Source organism: Rhinolophus sinicus, chromosome 14, assembly GCF_057876585.1.
Source record: "Rhinolophus sinicus isolate RSI-liver-muscle chromosome 14, RSI-T2T, whole genome shotgun sequence".
Taxonomy (NCBI): Eukaryota; Metazoa; Chordata; class Mammalia; order Chiroptera; family Rhinolophidae; genus Rhinolophus; species Rhinolophus sinicus.
In genome coordinates, this window is record NC_142514.1 from 15,417,138 (window position 1) to 15,435,708 (window position 18,571).

Genomic DNA, 18,571 nt, shown 5'->3' on the forward strand with positions numbered 1-18,571 from the left:
GGACTGCAGGGAGGGACTTCTGCCCTCGCTTGAAACAAGGCAGGGAGAGTAGGCCTGAGGTCTACCTGCCAGGAACCGGCTCACCCCTGCGGGAGTGACACTCCCCCCACTCCCACGCCAGGCCCTCGTTTTAGCGCCAAGGCCCACTCTCCCAGGCGGAGGCCCCTGCACAGTCCCAGCGCCTGGGAAAGCCGCCTGTTTTGTTCCCATCTCTATCCCCCCTTCTCTCTCTCTCCCTCTCTCTTTCATTCATTGCAGTTCGGTCCCTTTCGGAGCCGCAAGGACCGGGTGGCAGGGCTGAGGAGAGGGGGTGGCACTCCAGGCCCTGACAGGTAGGGCCAGCCCCCACTTTAGGCAGCCCCTTCTTTCGCCCTCCCCCCGGGTCCCCTCTCCCTGCCCCTGTCAGCCGCGCCAGACGCTCTCCGGCTTTGCAGCATTCAATAAAAATTCAGAAACATTTGGGCTGAAATCGCTGCTTTATCTGGAGGAGCCACAGCGCCGGGAGAGACCACTACAGCGCGGGGGGAGCCCGGTGTCTCCGTCGCCCCGGCGCGCAAGGTCTCCGCGCTCCAGCGCCGGCGCTGACCGCGAGTGCCCTGGCGAACGCGGGAGACCGGGGCTCGGGGGCCACGCGCGGCCAGCTGGGGTCCGGGGCTCGCGTGGGGGGCGACGGTGGCGGTGGGGCTCCCCCCGCGCCCGCGGCTCAGGTGGGCCGTGCCCAGCGCTGGCGGAGCCCGGGTCCCCGTTCTGCCCGGGCTGGATGGCTCATTCTGCTGGCTGCGCGGTGGCGGCGGCTGTGTGTGCGCCGCGCCTCGCCGCTCCCCCTGGCCCCCCGAGCCCTGGGCGCGCGCTCCCGCCCGGGCCGCCCGGGCCCCGCGGCGCCGCGGCCCGAGGCACCGGGAAGCGCAGCCATGGCCCTGCGGAGGCTGGGGGCCGCGCTGCTGCTGTTGCCGCTGCTCGCCGCCGTGGAAGGTGAGCGGGCGGGCGTTGGGGGCGGGGAGCGGCCGGGCACGGGCGGCCGCCGGCGCCCCCCTCCGCCCTGCGGCCCGCAAAGTTTGCCCCGGGGCTCGCGCCGGGCGCAGGTGGCCGCAGGGAGGTGTGTCCGGCCGCGCCGGGAGGCGCGGGCCCCGCGGGCGCCCGGGGAGCGGCGGGCGCTGATTGACTGTGCCAGGAGGAGGCGAAGGGACCATCTTGCCGAGGCTTTGTAGCCAGCTGGGCGAGCGCCGCCCAGGGCCGGGGGCTGCCCACGCGCGCTCGCCGTTGCCGGCCGGGGCACCCCCCTTCGCGCCGGCCTGGCCTTACTCGTCACGGGGTGGAGGGGCGCCGGCCCGTGGGCCCGGCGCGCAGTTGGGGCTCGAAAGTTTGGCAGGGAGCAGAGGGAGGGAGGCACCGAGGCTGGCCTAGGTGGGGGCTCCGGGTCCGCGCCCCCCGGCATGGGTCGGCGCCCTAAAGAGCGGGGACTGGCAGAGTGGAAGTGAGAGTGCCAGCTCCCCCCCTCCCGCTCGTGCCTGCCCATCGTCCGCGGCGTACAATGGGGTTCCCTCCCCGGGAGAACTACGGGGGCATGGAACCATGGGCATCTCTCCGTTGCGCGGGGTCTCTGTGCACCCCTGCCGGCCACCGCCCCACAGGCGGCAGAGCTCAGCGTGGCCGCTGGAGCCCCGGGAACTCTCCAGCTGCCGTCAGGGCCAGACCAGATGCTCTTGCCATGTGTTGGCCTTGGCCAGGGTCTCTGAGCCCTCTCCCCGTGGCCTTGTGTGTTGGTACCACCCGATCCCCAAGGAGACAGGGGACTACGAGGTCTCCTGCACCAGCTTGCTCTGGAGGGAAAGTTAGTGGGGTCTGGGTGTGTCCACCAGAAATGGCCGAGCTTGTAGGACAAGAAATGCATATGAATAATGGTTCTCATGTGTACTGCACTTTACAGTTTTCAAACCACTTTACAGTTTATGAAGTACTTTGCACCCTATGCAGCTCTCTGTGGTTTACAACGTGCTGCACAGTTGACAAGGTACTTTAAGATTTACAAAGTGCTTTCCCACTCACAATTTTGTTGGATTCCCCTTCCTAGGAAGCCAGGTGAGCATGATTCTTACTCGCTTTTAATAGGGACACCAAGGCTCAGAAGTCAGTGGATGATGAAAGTAGAGCCCAGATTTGAGGTCTCTGAAGTCTGGGCTCTGTTCACGTTGCTGGGTCCTTGTCCCTAAATAGGATGACCCCTTCCAGGATTCTGCCACCATGGGCTAAGGGTGAAACATATTGGCACTTATCTCAGGCTTCTTTGGGGTGGTGGGAAGCCCCCTTCCCCTCTTGCAGCTAAAAAACAAAAAACCCAAACTGGTCAGACCAGACCTGGGGGCTGCAGCCTCTGGGAATGGCACAATGGGGACCGTGCTATAACTTCAGTCTCTCTCAGTAATGAGTGCTTTAGTGACTGTAGTTTGGGGGGTGGAGGGGTATCCCTGGATGGCAGCCACAGTTTCTGGCACGAATGCAGCTGTCCTCCAACTCCTGGAGGTTTTGGAGGCTGCCTGCGGTTTCCCGGAGTGGGGCCACTGGGGCTCTGAGGGTGCCACGGGGCCCTGGGTGTAAGGGCAGCCCTGGTCCAGGCTGCTGGCGGGAGCTCTCTGGAATATGGCTGAGGTACCACTTATTAACTCTGGCTTTGGGGAAATGACTCATGCGTTGGCCCGCTATACATTGGGATGTTTACAGTATTATGGGGAGCTTGGCATAAATATTGCTATGTAGGTTGCAGTCAGCGGTGCTGGAGGGGAAGAAAATTGGCCCCTCTTGTGTTGGAAGAAGCCTGGGCGTGTTTTTAATTACCGTGGGGTAGATGGAAGGGCCACGTTTGTCCAGCCATGGCCCTGGCAAGGGGTGGGTGGAATCTGGTGGGCTGTGGCCAGGATGGACCCTGGGCCCTGGACACAGGGCTGATCGGCTGCTGACGTCACAGGAGGGGATGGCTGCTAGGGCTGCCACTTGGGACAGGGTGGGAAGAGGGCTGCAGTGGGCACTCTGAACCTCATTGCAGGCTCTTCCTTTGTGTCTTGGACACGAAGGAGCCTAGTCCATTAGGGGTTAACGAGGAGCTGGCCAAATGGATGGGGACGTAGTGTGAAGTGGAGGTCGGGGTGCTGCTTCTAATTTCCTCTGGGACCCTGAGCCAGCTCCCTTTCCTATCGGAGCCTCAGTTTCCCTGGGTGTAAGATGGTCTAGCTAATCTTTTGGGATTCCATCATATGCGCCCTACTTCCCCACTCTGAGCCTCAGTTTCCTCATCTGTCAAATGACGGTGATCATAATGCCGGTCCTGCCTGGCTCACGGGTGCTTGTGAGATTCAGACCAGATACTGGATGGGAAAAGTCCACCTTGAAGAATTGCGTGAGGCCTTTGAGGGAGGGGGAAATGGGGATAGATAGTGCTGCTTGTGGCACATCCCAGAAGAGACCAGGGTCCTCCTGTGAGCAGCACAGTCTGTGGAAACAGGACTGAGCTTGGGCGGTGAGAGGGCAGCCCCAGGGGCTCCCTGTACCCAGAGACATGTGGCCACCACTCCTTGCCTTTCCCCCTCATACCCTATAGTAACAAGGCTGTCCAGAGCGTTAAGGTCCTAGGAAATCCCCAGCCTTTGGAATGTGAAGGAGAGAGGCTGTGTGTGTTTTGGGTGTGTGTGTGGGGGGAACTCCTGAGTTAGGATGGTAAACTTAGTATCTCCCAAAACCATGAACACCACCCCACCCCCATGGGAAACACAAGTCTGGAACATCTACAGTGGGGGCTTAGAGAGGGATGGAAGTGCCCTGGGGACACATCCAATAAGAGAAGAGGCCGGTGACAGACCAGCCACTAGATGGAATCCAAAGGTTGAAGTTTGGAGAAAATCGGGTCTCCTCTGTGCGTTTGTTCTTTTGATCTCCAAATATTTCTGGAGTTTCCTCTCTGGCTGGTACAGTGCTGGACTCTGCGATAGGCAGCGAGGTAGGGGAAAGCTGATAGGGAAAACAGTTGGCAAGGTATAATGTGATAAGTGTGTCCCAGGGTGCTGCCAGGAAGAAACTGTGAACCACCTGGGGCAGCAGAGGCGGTTTAGGATGGAAGAGGGTTATTTTCGTCTTGTATGGCTTTATCCTTTGCCGCATTTTCTTACTACCCATTCTCCCTGGAATGAAACTTTCTCAGCCACCTGTCACACGAACGAACGCACTATGTTCTCAAAAGTTAAGGAGGTTGACTTTGGGACTTAGAGGAGGAGGAGAATTTTGCCTTGGAAAAGAAATGGCATGTGTAAAGACATGGTGATGGGATACTTGCTTGGGTGTATCTGAGGGGGGCAGGTGTTGAGGGCAGTAGTGGGGTTGAGGTTGAGAATAGAGGGCAGGGCAGGTCCTGAAGGGCTAGGATGGAAGGCTGAGGAGTTTGGACTTGATGCTGAGGGCAGTGGGGAGCCATCGAAGGTTCTTGAGTCATTGAAGGACATGGCCAGATTTTTGTGTTTGGAAAGATCATTGACTTTCAGCGTGTGGGATGTTCAGATGAGCCAGACTGGCCCCTGCACCGTCGAGAAAAGGCCAGCTTGTCTGTTCCCTGCTAGACTGTGAGCTCCCTGAGGAAGTTCATCTGGGTCATTTTTGTGTCCGTAATGGTGGTAAAAAGAGCTCAGTTTAAATGCCCCTTCCCCAGAGGTCTTCCCTGATTATCTCACCTAAAACATACCCACGTCTCCTACTTTCCATCCCACCTGCTTTGTTGTGCTTCATAACACCCATCACCACCTGAAATACATTAGAAATCTGTTAGTTTCCTTGTGTTGTGTGTGCCTTGCCCACCAGCCTGTACTCTCCAGGAGGAAGAGGTTTTTACCTGCCACGTTTGCTGTGGCATTGCCAGTACCTAGGACTGTGCCCAGTCACAGGAGTGCCCAGTGACTGAATGACAGTCAGCTAAGGAACGTTGAATGAATGAATGTTGAGTGAATATATTATATTGTGTTATACAGTACGTTTCAGGGGACTGATACAGAGATGGAGGAGAGGGTCCATCTGGCCAGGTAGATGAAGGAAATATTCCTGGAGGGAAAAGCCAAGGGAATGGCTTGCAGGAAAGTGTTTGGGGATAATGGGTAAAGCAGTTCAGCCAGAGCTAAGGATTCAGATGGACCAGCAGCAGCTATATACTGGACAAGTCCCCTTTTTATGGGTGTTGGAGCCTCCTTCCCGCCCCCCCCCCCATACATTTCTTGTCTTTCCCACCTCCATTCTAGCCTTCTACTGGGCCCACCTCTATCTAAGACCCGGCGACCTTCAGTGGGATTAATTTGGAATTGGTTTTCTTTTTATGTTTGTTTCTTCTGCTTCTCATTTTTTAAAGAAGGCTGCTTTTATATATCCGTCTGAGCCAGGAAACCAGGGCTTAGATTTAAAACGCAAATGCTGAGACTTTAAAGGCAAGTTGACTTATTCATTCATTCTTCCATCCAACTATACATTTTAGAAGAGTCACCGGGCACCTATTCCATGTCAGGTGCTGGGTGGGAGAAGGGGTTCCGGCTTTGGTGAGGAATAGGCCCAGCTGACTTCACAGACAGTTTTGGGTAGAAAAGGCACAGCCTTCGGGGACAATCAGACCTGGGTTCAAACCCCAGCACTGAATGCTATGGGCTCAGGGCAAGGAGCTCAGAGTGCCTGAACTTCGTTTCCTCAGGGGTTCCTGTGGAGACTGTGTAAAGTGTCAGGCATGTGGCTGTGTACATTAGATGCTGTTCTTAGCCCCTTGAGGTCGCCTCCTTTGGAGTGCCCATGGGTGTGGTCAGTGATGGCAGTATCCTAATTTGGCCTCCTTTTTGGCATTTGTATTGTCCAGGCAACAAATCAGCCCTCAGTGTCTCTCCCAACCTATCCCATGAAGTTGTCCTTCCTGGTACATTTGGACCCCCTTCATTAAGGCTTTGCAGCAGCCTTAGAGCCAGGGTGGGGCAGCTGTGCTAGGCACCTCTGCCTGCCCAGAGCTCACCTACTAGTTTAGGCCGCAGGTCAGACCCCTGCACGTGGAGAGGCCCTTACAAGAAGGGGTGAATAAAGCTGGCTGGTTACAGGAGAATTGGGCTGGGCGAGATAGGGGAGCTGTGCTCCTCTGTGGGTGGAGGGGTGAGATCAGGATGGCCTCCTGGCCAAGGTGGGCCTGGCCTGCACCTCTGACCAAGGCCCTGTCCTGTCTCCTGGCCTGGCCTGCTTGCCTGATTTAGCTAGAGATTTGGTAGATCAGGCATGAGACCGGGGTTCGGGGAGCAGTGGGGTTGGGGCCTGTATTTTTAACACACTCCCCAGGTCTTTCCATTGGGCAGGCAAATTTGCCCCCCCAGTGGCCTAAGAGAAGACACTGGACTCCTGGGAAAGAGAAAGAGAAACTTCAGCGGGAAACTGGAAAAGACTAAAATGAAGTGAAATTAATCAGAGTTAGCGCCCACTGGCCTGGGCTGCCTGCTGGCTGCTGTACAAAGAGGCTTGGCTGGGGGAGGGCAGGGCGGGAAAAATTGTTTGTACGCTCCCAGGGGTGGGGCGGCAGTTGATGGTGACAGCACCTGGACGTTTGCTGATTGGGATCGGCTCACTCTGATAAGGCTGCCTTGATAGTGTTTTAGGGCCTTTTAAAGCAGCTGCCTTCTGAAGGGTAGAAGAGGGGACACCTGTCTCCCTGGCGTCCCTGTATCACCTGGGGGACTTGCCTAGGCCACCTTAGTCTGGGCCATGCTGGGTGAGCTTCCTGGAGCCATCTGTCACCCTGCTGCAGCCCCCTTAGGGTGGGGGTGTCCTCGGGGAGGAGACCTTGCCTGCTCTGTGGCCTCAAACAAGTGATGTACCCTCTGAGCCCCAGTTTCCTCATCCGTAAACTGGAGATGCTGCCTATCGGCGGCTCCTGGTGAGGATTAAATGAGATCCTGTATACAGTGACTAACAGAACAACCTGGGACCCGTGGCACTCGTTGTCATTACTGTGAAATGTCAGCACCTTCACTTCCTGCCCGAGGACTTGGTTCCTTTCTCTGAGGTCGCAGAGCCCTGACCATTTTCACTTTTGTTCCATCAGCAGTATAGCCTGGGGGGTTACAAGAAGGGTGTTTGGAGTCCGACTATTACTCTGCGTCCTCTAGCCGGTTGAGCTTTGGTTTCCGAGACTCAATAGACGTTCCTAGCTCTTGAGATGGTTATGAGGAAAGAATGTGTTAATTCACTAAAGACTAAGTTGAGTGCGTGCCTCAAGTGTGATGCGCACGCAGTAAATATTAACTGTTGCTGTTACCACTTGATACCAGTGGGAAACTGGATTTGGAGTAGGGGAACGTGGGTGCCATTTCACTAGGGAGATTCTGTCTCCAGCTCTCCCCTACGTCCTCTTCATTCAACTGCAGGGAAAAACCAAAAATACAGAGTTAAGTTCTGAGTCTGACTCTTATGGGTGGTTGAGAGGTCCTTCCAGCCTGCCTTTCTGGGTTCCATCCAGGTTTTCCTCAAAGACGCCATCCTCACCCCAATTTGGCCTCCGTACTCTCCGGAAAGGGGCAGGATCCTCTATGGCTGTACCTTATTTCTTGGCCCTGTGCCTACCAGTGCCAACTTTCATGCCGTGATAATGATAACAGCCATCAATTCTTATGCCAGACACTCTACTAAGGGCATTGTATATGCCATCTCATGCAATTGCCCCAACAGCTCCACTGGGTGATTTTATTATTATGCCCATTTTACAGATTAGGAAACCAAAGCTCAGAGAGTGAGTAGCTCAAGGACACATAACTAGGGAGTAGGAGGCAGGGATTTGAACCCAGGTCTGGGCGACTCCAAAGCTCATTCTCTTTATTGCCACTCAAGCCGCTTCTGGAATGTGCGTCTCGGCTCAGAGGAAGGGCTTGGCTCTGGCGAGGGTCTCCAAGGCAGCTGTCCAGCCTCTGACTCCATCAACATCCTGAGATAATGCAAGCGGGAGGGTTCTGGAACTCACAAACCTGCCATAAAAATGCAATCTCTGTCATAATGGTCAGAATAATGTTGTTCTAACTTAGACAAATCGGGTGTTAACTCATTTCATTGTAAGGGGCGCCTCCACAGAGAACTGAGGCTATGGAACAGTCGCAGAGCCGTCCATAGCTCGTACTTCCAAGTTCATTAGCTCATTGGGTTTTCACAGGCAAGCCGGTAAGTGGGCAGGAGCCATGGGGCCCATTTTAGAGATGAGGAAACTAAGGCCTGGGGGAGAACGTGATTTGCCCAAGGTCAGTGGCCAGACCAAGCTTGAAGCCCAAGGCCAGTCTCAATGGCCCAGAGAGCATCAATCCAATTTGAATTCTTAGCCAACGTTTAAAAATCAGGATATTTTACAGAGAAATCCTGTTTCTGGCTTCTCTGAAAAGTCAGACAATCTGGCTTCACTGGGCCCACATTCCCACATGGCCACAGTTGGATGGAGCTGAATAGTGGCTGGCTCTTCAGATAGAACATGTGAGCACTAGGGGTGAGTCTCTATCAACTGGGTCATGTGTTTGTGTTACTCACCTGGTCCCTGAAGGGTTCAAGTTTGCTTTCTAGATCTGCCCATCTCTCTGTGTGATCTCGAGTACGTTGCTTCTCCTTCTTGGACCTCAGCTGCCTTTTCTATGAAATGAGGAGGTGGGACTCAGTGGTTTTGGACGCCCCTTCCAGCTCCAGGATTCAGGGCTGAGTGCCAGGCTCCAGGCAGGGGAGGGGAGAGCTATGGAAAATACAGGGTCCTGCCCTTAGAAAGTGTATCAGTTATCTATTGCTGCATAAGAAGCCAACCCAAAACATATTGGCTTAAAACAACCATGATTTATTATTTCTCCTGATTCAGTGGGTTGGCTGGGTTCATTGTTCTGCGCCATGCGGTGTCAGTTGGGGTCACTCATGAGACTGCCCTCAGCTAGGTTGTGCTGGAAGGTCCATTATGGCCTTATAGACATCTTTGAGGCAGAGGTGGCTGAAAGGCTGGGTCCCCTCTCGCTCTCCAGATCTCTCACCTGTCAGTAATCTTGACTGAGCTGTTGTCTGTGGCAGCTAGCTCCCAAGAGGGTAAAACGGAAACTGCAAGACTTCTTGAGGCCTAGGCTGCAATGTCACCAAACATCACCCCTGCAGCGAAGCAAGTCACAAAGCCATTTCGGATTCGTCCCAGGTTTCCTCATCAGGTTTAGGCAGAAGGAAAATGCACCACGATTTTCTGTTCAATCATGACAGGAAAACTCCATTTCTTACTCAGAGCAGAGGTTTGATACAAAAGTGGACGATGCGTTGCCCGCAGACATGAGGTGATGCTCAGAGCTCAGTGTCCCCACCCACTCGCGTCACCATTCGCACACATCTCCATGTGCTCTGGGTCACCCTGTGGTTCAAACTCAGATTTAGACACTCCCGTCCCCTCCCCCACCCCACACCTTAGTGGGAGCAGTGATTTGTTTTTACCCATGGGAGGCATTGTTGGTGGCCACATTTGGAGACATTCTGCCTCAGGGAGTTTATTGCCTGGTGAAGGGGTGGGGGGTAACAGGAAGCCAGAAACCTCATTCCCTACTTTCTCTTCCCTCCCACCCCACCCCAGCCCTGGCTTCCAGTGTTCTTTGCCTCCCCCTGAGGGGGCAGGGACCCTCTGTTTCACCTTATCCCATGCCCGGCACAAGGCCTGGCTCATGATAGGCACTAAAGAGATGTTTGTGCAATAAAGGAACCTGCAAATTAATTAAAAAGCAGCAGCACGGAGTCATAGATATTTAAGACCTGGCATGAGGTTTGAGGCCCTGTGTGTGTGTGTGTGTGTGTGTGTGTGTGTGTGTGTGTGTTGGGGGGGTGGGGATTGAATTTGGAGGAGGGGGCAAGTCTCATCACCCTTCTGAGCCTCAGTTTCCTCATCAGGAAATTGGAGATCATGATTTCAGAAGGCTGTGCCCAGGAGTAACTGTTCTTCATTCAACTATAAAAGAACCTGTAATGCTGTGACTGTGGTTTGTCACTCCCACCTTGGCTAGGGGCCACGGTAGGAGTAGGAAAGCAGTGGAGGAAACGAGAAAGTCTCAAGGCATCGGCCAATTGCTGTCATATCTAAATTTGGACCACAGGTTGGCCCAGAGCACGTAGAAATGTGTGCAGATGGTGAAGGGGGTGAGTGGGGGATGCTGAACTCTGAGCATCACCTCCAAAGACATAGTGAAGACTATGGACAGTGCATAGTCAAATTTTGTGTATTAAACCGTTGAGCAAGAAATGGGGCTTCTCTTTGCCAAGCCCAGTGCAAGACAAATAAGAAATCACAAGCATCCTGGCCAGAGACCCCAGACTCGCAAGCTGTCCTGCGTTGGGAATGAGAGAGAGGAGCTGGGTGTTAGACAGCAGTGGCCGTGGGAGAGCACACGTCCTGTCTGAAGAAGGCAGGTGCTACCCACTCCTGACTATGTTCCCATGCTAGGATCAGGGTTCAGTTTTGCCCGATCTCATTTGCAGAGTTCTGATATTTATGGAAAAACTGATTTTAAAATTTTTATTCAATTTATTCTGAAATACAGCCCTGGCCAAACCAAACCGTGTTTGCTGGCTGGATTTGGCTGACTGGCTGGCAGCTCACAAGCTCTAGTTTAGGTGTTTGGAAGAGGGAGGTAGCTAGGGTATTGTTATTTCCATTTTACAGATGAAGTGGCTGTTCAGAGAGCTGGAGTGAGTTACCCAAGGTCACACAGCTGGTAGGCAGTGAATGTGTTAGAAACACCTCCTACCCTTGAATTGGAGAGTCTCTTTTCCTGTAACTTCCCTCCATGTTTTCTGCTTTCTAGAACAATCCAGGAACATAGGCTCCTTCCTGCAGGCATTGGCCATGTTTGAGGGCCGAGTTGGTAGAATGGAAAGCACAGGGTCCTAGAGTAGAACCATGTCAGGTTGGACCTCTGGCTCTGATGCTTACACACAACATAACCTTGGCCCTTTTAACTTACCTCTTTGTGCCTCAGTTTCTCCCACTGTAAAATGGGGTTAGAAAAAGGCTTCCTAGAAGAGGCGACGTCTAAGGTGATTACTAAGGAATAGCCAGGTGAAGAGGTGGCAAGGCAGGCGTTCCAGGCAACAAGACAGCATCTGCAAAGACCCAAATGGGAGGCCTGTGAGTGTGCAGTGTATTGGGGGGAGCTGGAGAGAGGCTGGTGTAGCTGAGAACAGGGCATGCCAAGCACTGGGGTGGGGTGCAAGCTGCCTGGCCCCAGCAGGGAGAGAGCATGAGGTCAACATTCCCATTATGGCGACGACATATGTCCACAGCACCAACTTGTCACTTGGCCTGAGTCCATGGGAAGCCGGAAGGACAAAAAGCATCTGAAACGTGTAAGTGGGGAGAAAGCGGCTTAGCGCACAGTGGGATGTGTCCCGCCTGAATGGGGCTTCTCCGCCTCTCACGGGGAGGCAGAGCCTGGGAACAGCCTCGGCCAGAGCCCGCAGGGCCTTTCTGGAACCCACGAAAGGCTGTGGCCCAGGGAGTCTGTTCAGAGTCAGGGCCCAGCCCGTACATCCTCTTGCCTATCCCCGTCAGTGTCAGCTGTCACTCCCCATGGCCTCAGATGGCAGCTCCTGCGGCTCTCTGGAGAACAGTCGAAAGAGCTCCTGAGCTGCCAAGGAGGCCCTGACGCTGGGTGTCCCCGAGCCGGCCCGGAAGGAAGCCCAGCCATGCCAGCAAAGCTTGGGACTCCCTTCTGACTGACCCCTTCTGGAGTTGAAAGGGTTCTGATGTCCCCTTGGCCTGGGTCCAGGGACATAGAAAAAACAGGAGACACTGGAGGAAGATCCTGGCTTTGGTGACGGGCAGACTGTGTTCAAATCCTGGCTTCTCCTCTGGCCAGTTGTGTCACCTTGGGTAAATCTTTTCACCCCCCTCAGCCTTGATCTTTCATCTGTAAAATGAGGATAGTGTCACCTAAATTGTTGTTTGGGGAATTAAAAGATAATTAATGTATGAAAAGCCAGTGTTTACAGAACCTCTCGGGCCTCAGTTTCCAAGCTGTTCAATTAGAGTAGTAGTAGTAGTAGTAATAACAACTAGCATTTACCGAGGGCTTGCTAGAGACCAGGCACTGCGTTCAGGGGTTATTACTACCTGCGTCCTCTAGATTAAAAAGTTGAGGCTTAGAGAATTGCCTACAGTCATTTGGCCAATAATGGTGGAGCTGGAATCTAAACTCAGGCAGCTTGACTTCAAGATAGATTGGCAAAGAGCTGATGTCTTTTCTTTTCTTCTTCTTTTTAATATTTCAAACATACAGAAAAGTTGAAAGTATAGTAAGATAAACACCCATATATCCTTCACCTGGATTCAGCAACTGTGAACATTTTTGCCACATTTGTTCTGTGTGTGTGTGTTTGAGTATGTACATGCCTGTTTTTGTTCTGAACCATTTGAATATAAGTTACAGGCATGGACAAAGAATGAATGTTTACTGAGATCCATGTATGTCTAAGGCCCACTTTCTGAAGCACTGTTTTGAGTCACTTTGCATACAGTAGGACTTGAATATTGGCAGCAATGGGGAGGAAGAACAGGTGTTACCTGCAGCCGACCAAGCTCTCCCACTCTGTGACCGCATTCAATCCTTGCAGTGACCTAGGAGGCAACTATTAGTGGCTTCTTCATTTTCAGAAAAGGAAGAAAGACTCAGAGGTTAAGTAACTTACAGCAAAATGTGAGCTTGGGATTTACACCTGTGTCCGCTTGACAGCAAAGCCTGTCCCACAGAACTTTGGGGGTCCACTTTTCTCCCCTCCAGGTTTACCTCTAGTGTGGCCACCAGAGCACATCCCAGGGCAGCAGACGGCAAGTTCGCTCCCAGTTGCAGTTGGACACAGCCCTTTCTCTCTGTCAATAGCGGGGGAATTACAGAGTCTGGTGGACTTGGAAAAGCTGGGGACTGGCCCAGGGTCCACAGTTAACCAAGTGGCTTTGAGGACTCAGGCCTTTGGACTTCTAGAATCCATCCTGCTGTTCCCTTGTCCCCTTGCCTGGGGACCCTTCTCACTGTCTCTCTCTGGCTAATTCCTGCGGCTGCTTATTAAGACCAAGCTTGAGTGTTTCCTCCTGTTTGAAGCCTGCTCTGACCTCTGTCTGTGGTCCCACCCTTTATGGGTGCAGTGTTGAACCTCCTATCCTTGGTGGCCTTGTGTTCCTGGTGGCACCTTGTATGTACCTCTTTTATGTTGCCCGGGTTACACCACACTAAGCACTGTCAGTATGGTTGGTTTCCCCCAAATTGCACTGGATCGTCAACCTTTCTGGTTGTATAGTTGGATGGGTGGATAGCAGCTGAGTAGTTGGATGATTTGAGTGATTGATGGTTGGATCAAAGAGTGAATGGACGGAGAGAGGATAAGTGCATGGACAGTTGTATGGATTGAATGGTTGGTTGGATGAATGAATGATGGGTGGGTGGATGGGTTGGTGGGTGGATGGATGGATGGATGGATGGATGGATGGATAGATAATGGCGGGATGGTTGCATGTTTTAGATAATTGGATGGAAGAATGGATGAACACCAAAAACCAGAATGCGTTTTTCTCTCTCGGATCCCTTTTGATATCTGAACTGTGATTTTCCTTATTCTCCAGTCTGGACTTAGAATCAGCTAGCAAACAGCACACTCCCCAGTTTTGGAGAAACTTTCTGAGCCACTGACTGTGGATTTGCCAAAGTTTATGCACTGGGGAGTTCCAAAGAAAAGTTGGCCCTTATTGTGAATTTCTGTAAAGTAAATCCTATTTTCCATTGACTTGGCTCACGCTTTTGGAGATATGTTCCTGCTGTCAGGGGCTGGTACTCTCGGAGGCTGGTGACAGGTGGGGGAAGAGCTAGAACTCCCCTGGGCATCAGCTGCCCTGAGCTTCCATGCACTCAACCTTGAGAGCAGGCTGATGCTGGCCAGGAGCACGAGAGCTTGGAGCCAAGGGGAACAGATTTGGCATCTGGTCCCAGAAGCCTCAGCTGCCAGTGGGATGCCCTGCTGCTAGCCTTCTGGGAGAGCACGCTCAGTCTCCTCCAGACTTATCTGTTTCCATTCATCTGTCCATATACCCTTCCTTCCTTCCCATACGTCCACCCTCCTCCTTCTATCCATCCATCCACGCCTCCGTCTATCCATCCATTCATTCATCTGTCTGTCCATGCAACAATCATTTCTGAAAGCTTCCAGGATGCTGGGAGACATAGGGAGGAATTAAACAGAATTGACATTCTGATGTGAAAATGTTACAGTAGATGAATAGGCAGGTTCTCTTTCCTCTTCCTCCTTTTCCATCTCTTCTTCTTTTCCTTCTTTTCTCTTCCTTCTCTTCCTCTTCCATCATCATCTCATAGTAGTTTTCTACCATTGAGTTCCTATTAAGTGCTAGGCACCAGACGGGCTGCTTTTCTAACATGTTCTCATTTATTCCCCTCCACAACTCTGCATAATAGTTACTAACACTCGTTTTGCAGATAAAAAAGCAGGTTCAGAGATGTTTGGTGCTGTGATTAAAACACACTGTGTGTACGATGGAATATGTTGAGTGCAGAGGGCTGGTGGGGAAGGCATCTTTGGCTAGGTAGGCTCTTTGACACACGGTGGATGGAATGAAGGGTGTTCTTAGCCGAGGGAACAGCCTGAGCCAAGGCCTGGAGCCTGGAAAGGGGGAGGTTGATGGGAGCCACAGTGAATGAAAGAGAGAAATGGGAGAGGAGCTTGGCAGAGGTTTGAGTCAGATAAGAGAAGACTTTAGTGACAAGCTACAGTGTTTGGACTTGGTGCTGGAGGTAGTCAGGAGCCACTGAAAGAATTCAAAAGCAGTGCAAGGTTCAGGAAGATGGCCATGGAGGCTGGCATTGGAGGAAGGATCCAGAGCAGGGAGAGGCAAGCTAGAGGATGGGAGGAGCTGTGAGGATCTGGCCTTAATTAAGCCAGACCCTGGGTACAGGCTAGTCCTGCCCAGCTAGCTACTCTGGTCATGGGAGGGGCCAGGATGTACCAAATATACTGGGAGGGTGGGCCAGAAGGGTGGGGACTATGGCAGAGTGAACATGTCTGGGGAGGGCAACTGCCTGGCCCCCTTCTCCCCTCACCAAACCTCTCCAGCTCCCAGAGAACTCCTTGGGATTCTGTCCTACCCCCCATTTCACCCCTCGGTGCTAGAGAAAGGTTGTGGGCATCCTGCTGGGGCTCAGCTCACAGAGCCTAGACAACCCAAGCAGCACCCCCAGAGCCAACCCTGAATACAAAACACTAGAGCTGGACATATGTAGGAAACAGAGGCCCAGAAGAAGGACAGCACCTGCCCGTGGTGACACAAAGCCAGTTGCAGGCCTAGAATCTGGGCTAGTTCTGTAACCACTAAAACTCTTCCTGCGGAAGATAAGACCTTTAAAATCAGTGGCTCCCTTTTCTAGCTGTACAGACTTGGATAAAGTGTTTAACCTCTGCCTCTAGCCCTTTTGAGAGCGATGTGGGATAAAAATCATGGGCATTTTAAAAAGTGACTTAACCATTCTGAACTTCAGTTTACCCTTCTGTAAAATGGGAGTAATAAAACACCATTTAATCATTGTTTTTCTCCCTGAAAGAATGTATGCTTCATCAAGGCAGGGATTTTACAAGAGTCCAGCATGGGGCCTGGGACATAGTAGGTGCTCAATAAGCAGTGAATGAATGAATGAACGAGGAATCGCCATCATTTAAGGGCTTTTTGTGTTTTCATTGCTGCAGTCAAAACATCTTTTTTTAAAAATTATTTATTTTTTTCAGTTACAGTTGACATTCAACACTACTTTATATTAATTTCAGGTGCACAGCAGTGTGGTCCGACATCCACACAATCTACGCAGCGATCCCCCCAATCAGTTCTGCACCCACCCGACACTATTCATAGTTGTTACAACATGTTCACTATATTTCTATGCTGTACTTTACATCATCGTGACTATTTTGTAACTACCAATTTGTATTTCTTCTTCTTCCTTTTTTTAAAAAATTTTTATTGGGGAATATTGGGGAACACTGTGTTTTTCCAGGACTCATCAGCTCCAAGTCAAGTCGTTTTCAATCCAGTTGTGGAGGGCGCAGCTCTCTGGCCCATGTGGGAATCGAACCGGTGACCTTGGTATTATGGGCCGCCCACCGGCAGCTCAGCTCCAAGTCAAGCCGTTGTTTTGACTCTGGTTGTGGAGGGCACAGCTCGCTGGCCCATGTGGGAATCGAACCTGCAACCTTGGTGTTATGAGCACTGCGCTCTAACCACTGAGCCAACCAGCCGCCCTAATTTGTATTTCTTAATCCCTTCACCTTTGTTTTTCACCCGATCCCCCTCTCCTCTGGTAACCATCAGTTTCTTCTGTGCACCTATGAGTCTGTTTCTGTTTTGTTTGTTCATTTATTTTGTTCTTTAGAGTCCATATAAATGAGCTCATATGACATTTGTCCTTCTCAGTCTGACTCTTTCACTTTGCATAATGTCCTCCAGGTCCATCCGTGTTGTTGCAAATTGTAAATAGTGCTGCAATGAACATAGGTATGCATATATCTTTTCGAATTAGTGTTTTGAATTTCTTTGGATAAATACCCAGAAGTAAAATTGCTGGGTCATAAGGCAGTTCTATTTTTAATTTTTTGAGGCACTTCCAAACTGTTTTCTGTAGTGGCTGCACCAATTTGCAATCCCACCAACAGTGCATGAGGGTTCCCTTTTCTCCCCATCCTCACCAACACTTATGGTTTATTGATATATTGATGGTAGCTATTCTGACAGGTGTCAGGTGACATCTCATTGTGGTTTTAATTTGCATCTCTCTGATGATTAGTGACGTTGAGCATCTTTTCATATGTCTATTGGCCATCTGTATGCCTTCTTTGGAGTAATGTCTATTTAGTTCCTCTGCCCATTTTTTAATTGGATTGTTTGTTTTTTTGGTGTTGAGTTGTATGAGTTCTTCATAAATTTTGGATATTAACCCCTTATCAGATGTATCATTGGCAAATATCTTCTCCCATTCAGTAGGTTGTTTTTTTAATTTTGTTGGTGGTTTCCTTTGCAAAAACTTTTTAGTTTGAAGTAGTCCCCTCTGTTTATTTTTTCTTTTGTTTCCCTTGCCCAAAGAGATCAGAAAAAATATTACTAAGAGCAATGTCAAAGAGTTTACTGCCTATGTTTTCTTCTAGGAGTTTTATGGTTTCGCGTCTTACATTTAAGTGTTTAATTCATTTTGAGTTTATTCTTGTATATGGTGTGAGAAGGTGGTCCAGTTTCATTTTTTTGCATGTATTTATCCAGTTTTCCCAACACCATTTATTGAATAGGCTGTCTTTACCCCACTGTATATTCTTGCCTCCTTTGTCATAGATTAAATGACCATATTTATTTCTGGACTCTCTATTCTGTTCTATTTATCTATGTGTCTTTTTATGCCAGTACCATGCTGTTTTGATTACTATCGCCTTGTAGTATATAGTTTGATATCAGGTAGCATGATACCTCCAATTTTGTTCTTCTTTCTCAAGATTGCTGTAGCTATTCGGGGTCCTTGGGGATTCTGTATAAATTTTAAGATTATTTATTCTAGTTCTGTGAAAAATGCCATTAGTATTTTGATAGGTATTGCATTGAAGCTATAGATTGCTTTGGGTAGTGTGGACATTGTAATGTTGTTAATTCTTCCTATCCATGAGCACGGTATATGCTTCTATTTATTTGTATCTTCTTCAGTTTCTTTCTTCAGTGTCTTACAGTTTTCTGAGTACAGATCTTTTACCTTCTTGGTTACATTTATTCCTAAGTATTTTCTTTTATTTTGGTATAATTACAAATGGGACTGTTTTCTTAATTTCTCTTTCTGACAGTTCATTACTGGTAGATACAAATGAAGGGCTTCTTATAGTGTGCCAGGCACTGCACAAAGCTCTTTACATGTAAAGTCTTGCTTCATTCTCAAAACAACGCTGTGGAGTAGATATGATTGTCCCGACTTTATAGATGAGGAAACTGAGGCTCAGAGAGTTTACATATGGTTTGCCCCTGGTTACAGGGTTCCTGGGCAGTGGAGCTGGGATTCAGACCCTGCTCTGTGTGACCCTATAGGCTGCCCTAGCCTCTCCATTCCCCTTCCCTGGACCCAGTTTTCCCATCTGGAAAGCTCCAGGACTGGATTCTGACCTTCTCAGGGTCCATGCACATGGACCTCTCACACTCAGAGGACCCTCCCACAGCTAACAACTCTAGGTTGTCCTGCCAATTGTGACCAAGCCCATCCTGAAGGGAAAAGACCTAGAGATTTCTCGACACTTGCTTCCCCTCCTGGGACTGTAGCACCTGTACCTCTGGGGTCTCTTTGCCAGCTTGCCCAGGGGCTTCATGTTGGTCTCCAGACAGATCTGCCTGGATAGCAGTGCCCAGTGGCCTTTGGGAAGGGCGTGTTCTCTGCACCCTGATGGTGTCCGTCCCAAGGTGCGAGGCTCCAGCTGCACACGGCGGGCCGGGCTGCCGCTCTGTCTGGAGCACTGCGTGGAGAAA

General features: G+C 51.0%; 1 protein-coding gene across 2 annotated transcripts in view; it reads left to right on the plus strand.

Moving 5' to 3' along the window:
- The first annotated feature begins 742 nt into the window (after positions 1-742).
- The window catches only part of EPHB2 (EPH receptor B2), a 180,655-nt gene continuing 162,826 nt past the window's right edge, over positions 743-18,571 (plus strand). Inside the window, exon 1 of one of the 2 annotated variants that reach the window (XM_088790467.1) lies at positions 743-972. In XM_088790467.1, coding sequence (XP_088646593.1) covers positions 912-972 — 61 coding nt within the window. In that variant the 5' untranslated portion in view covers positions 743-911. The remainder of the gene's footprint in view (positions 973-18,571) is intronic. The other variant, XM_088790466.1, reaches the window with a different exon arrangement.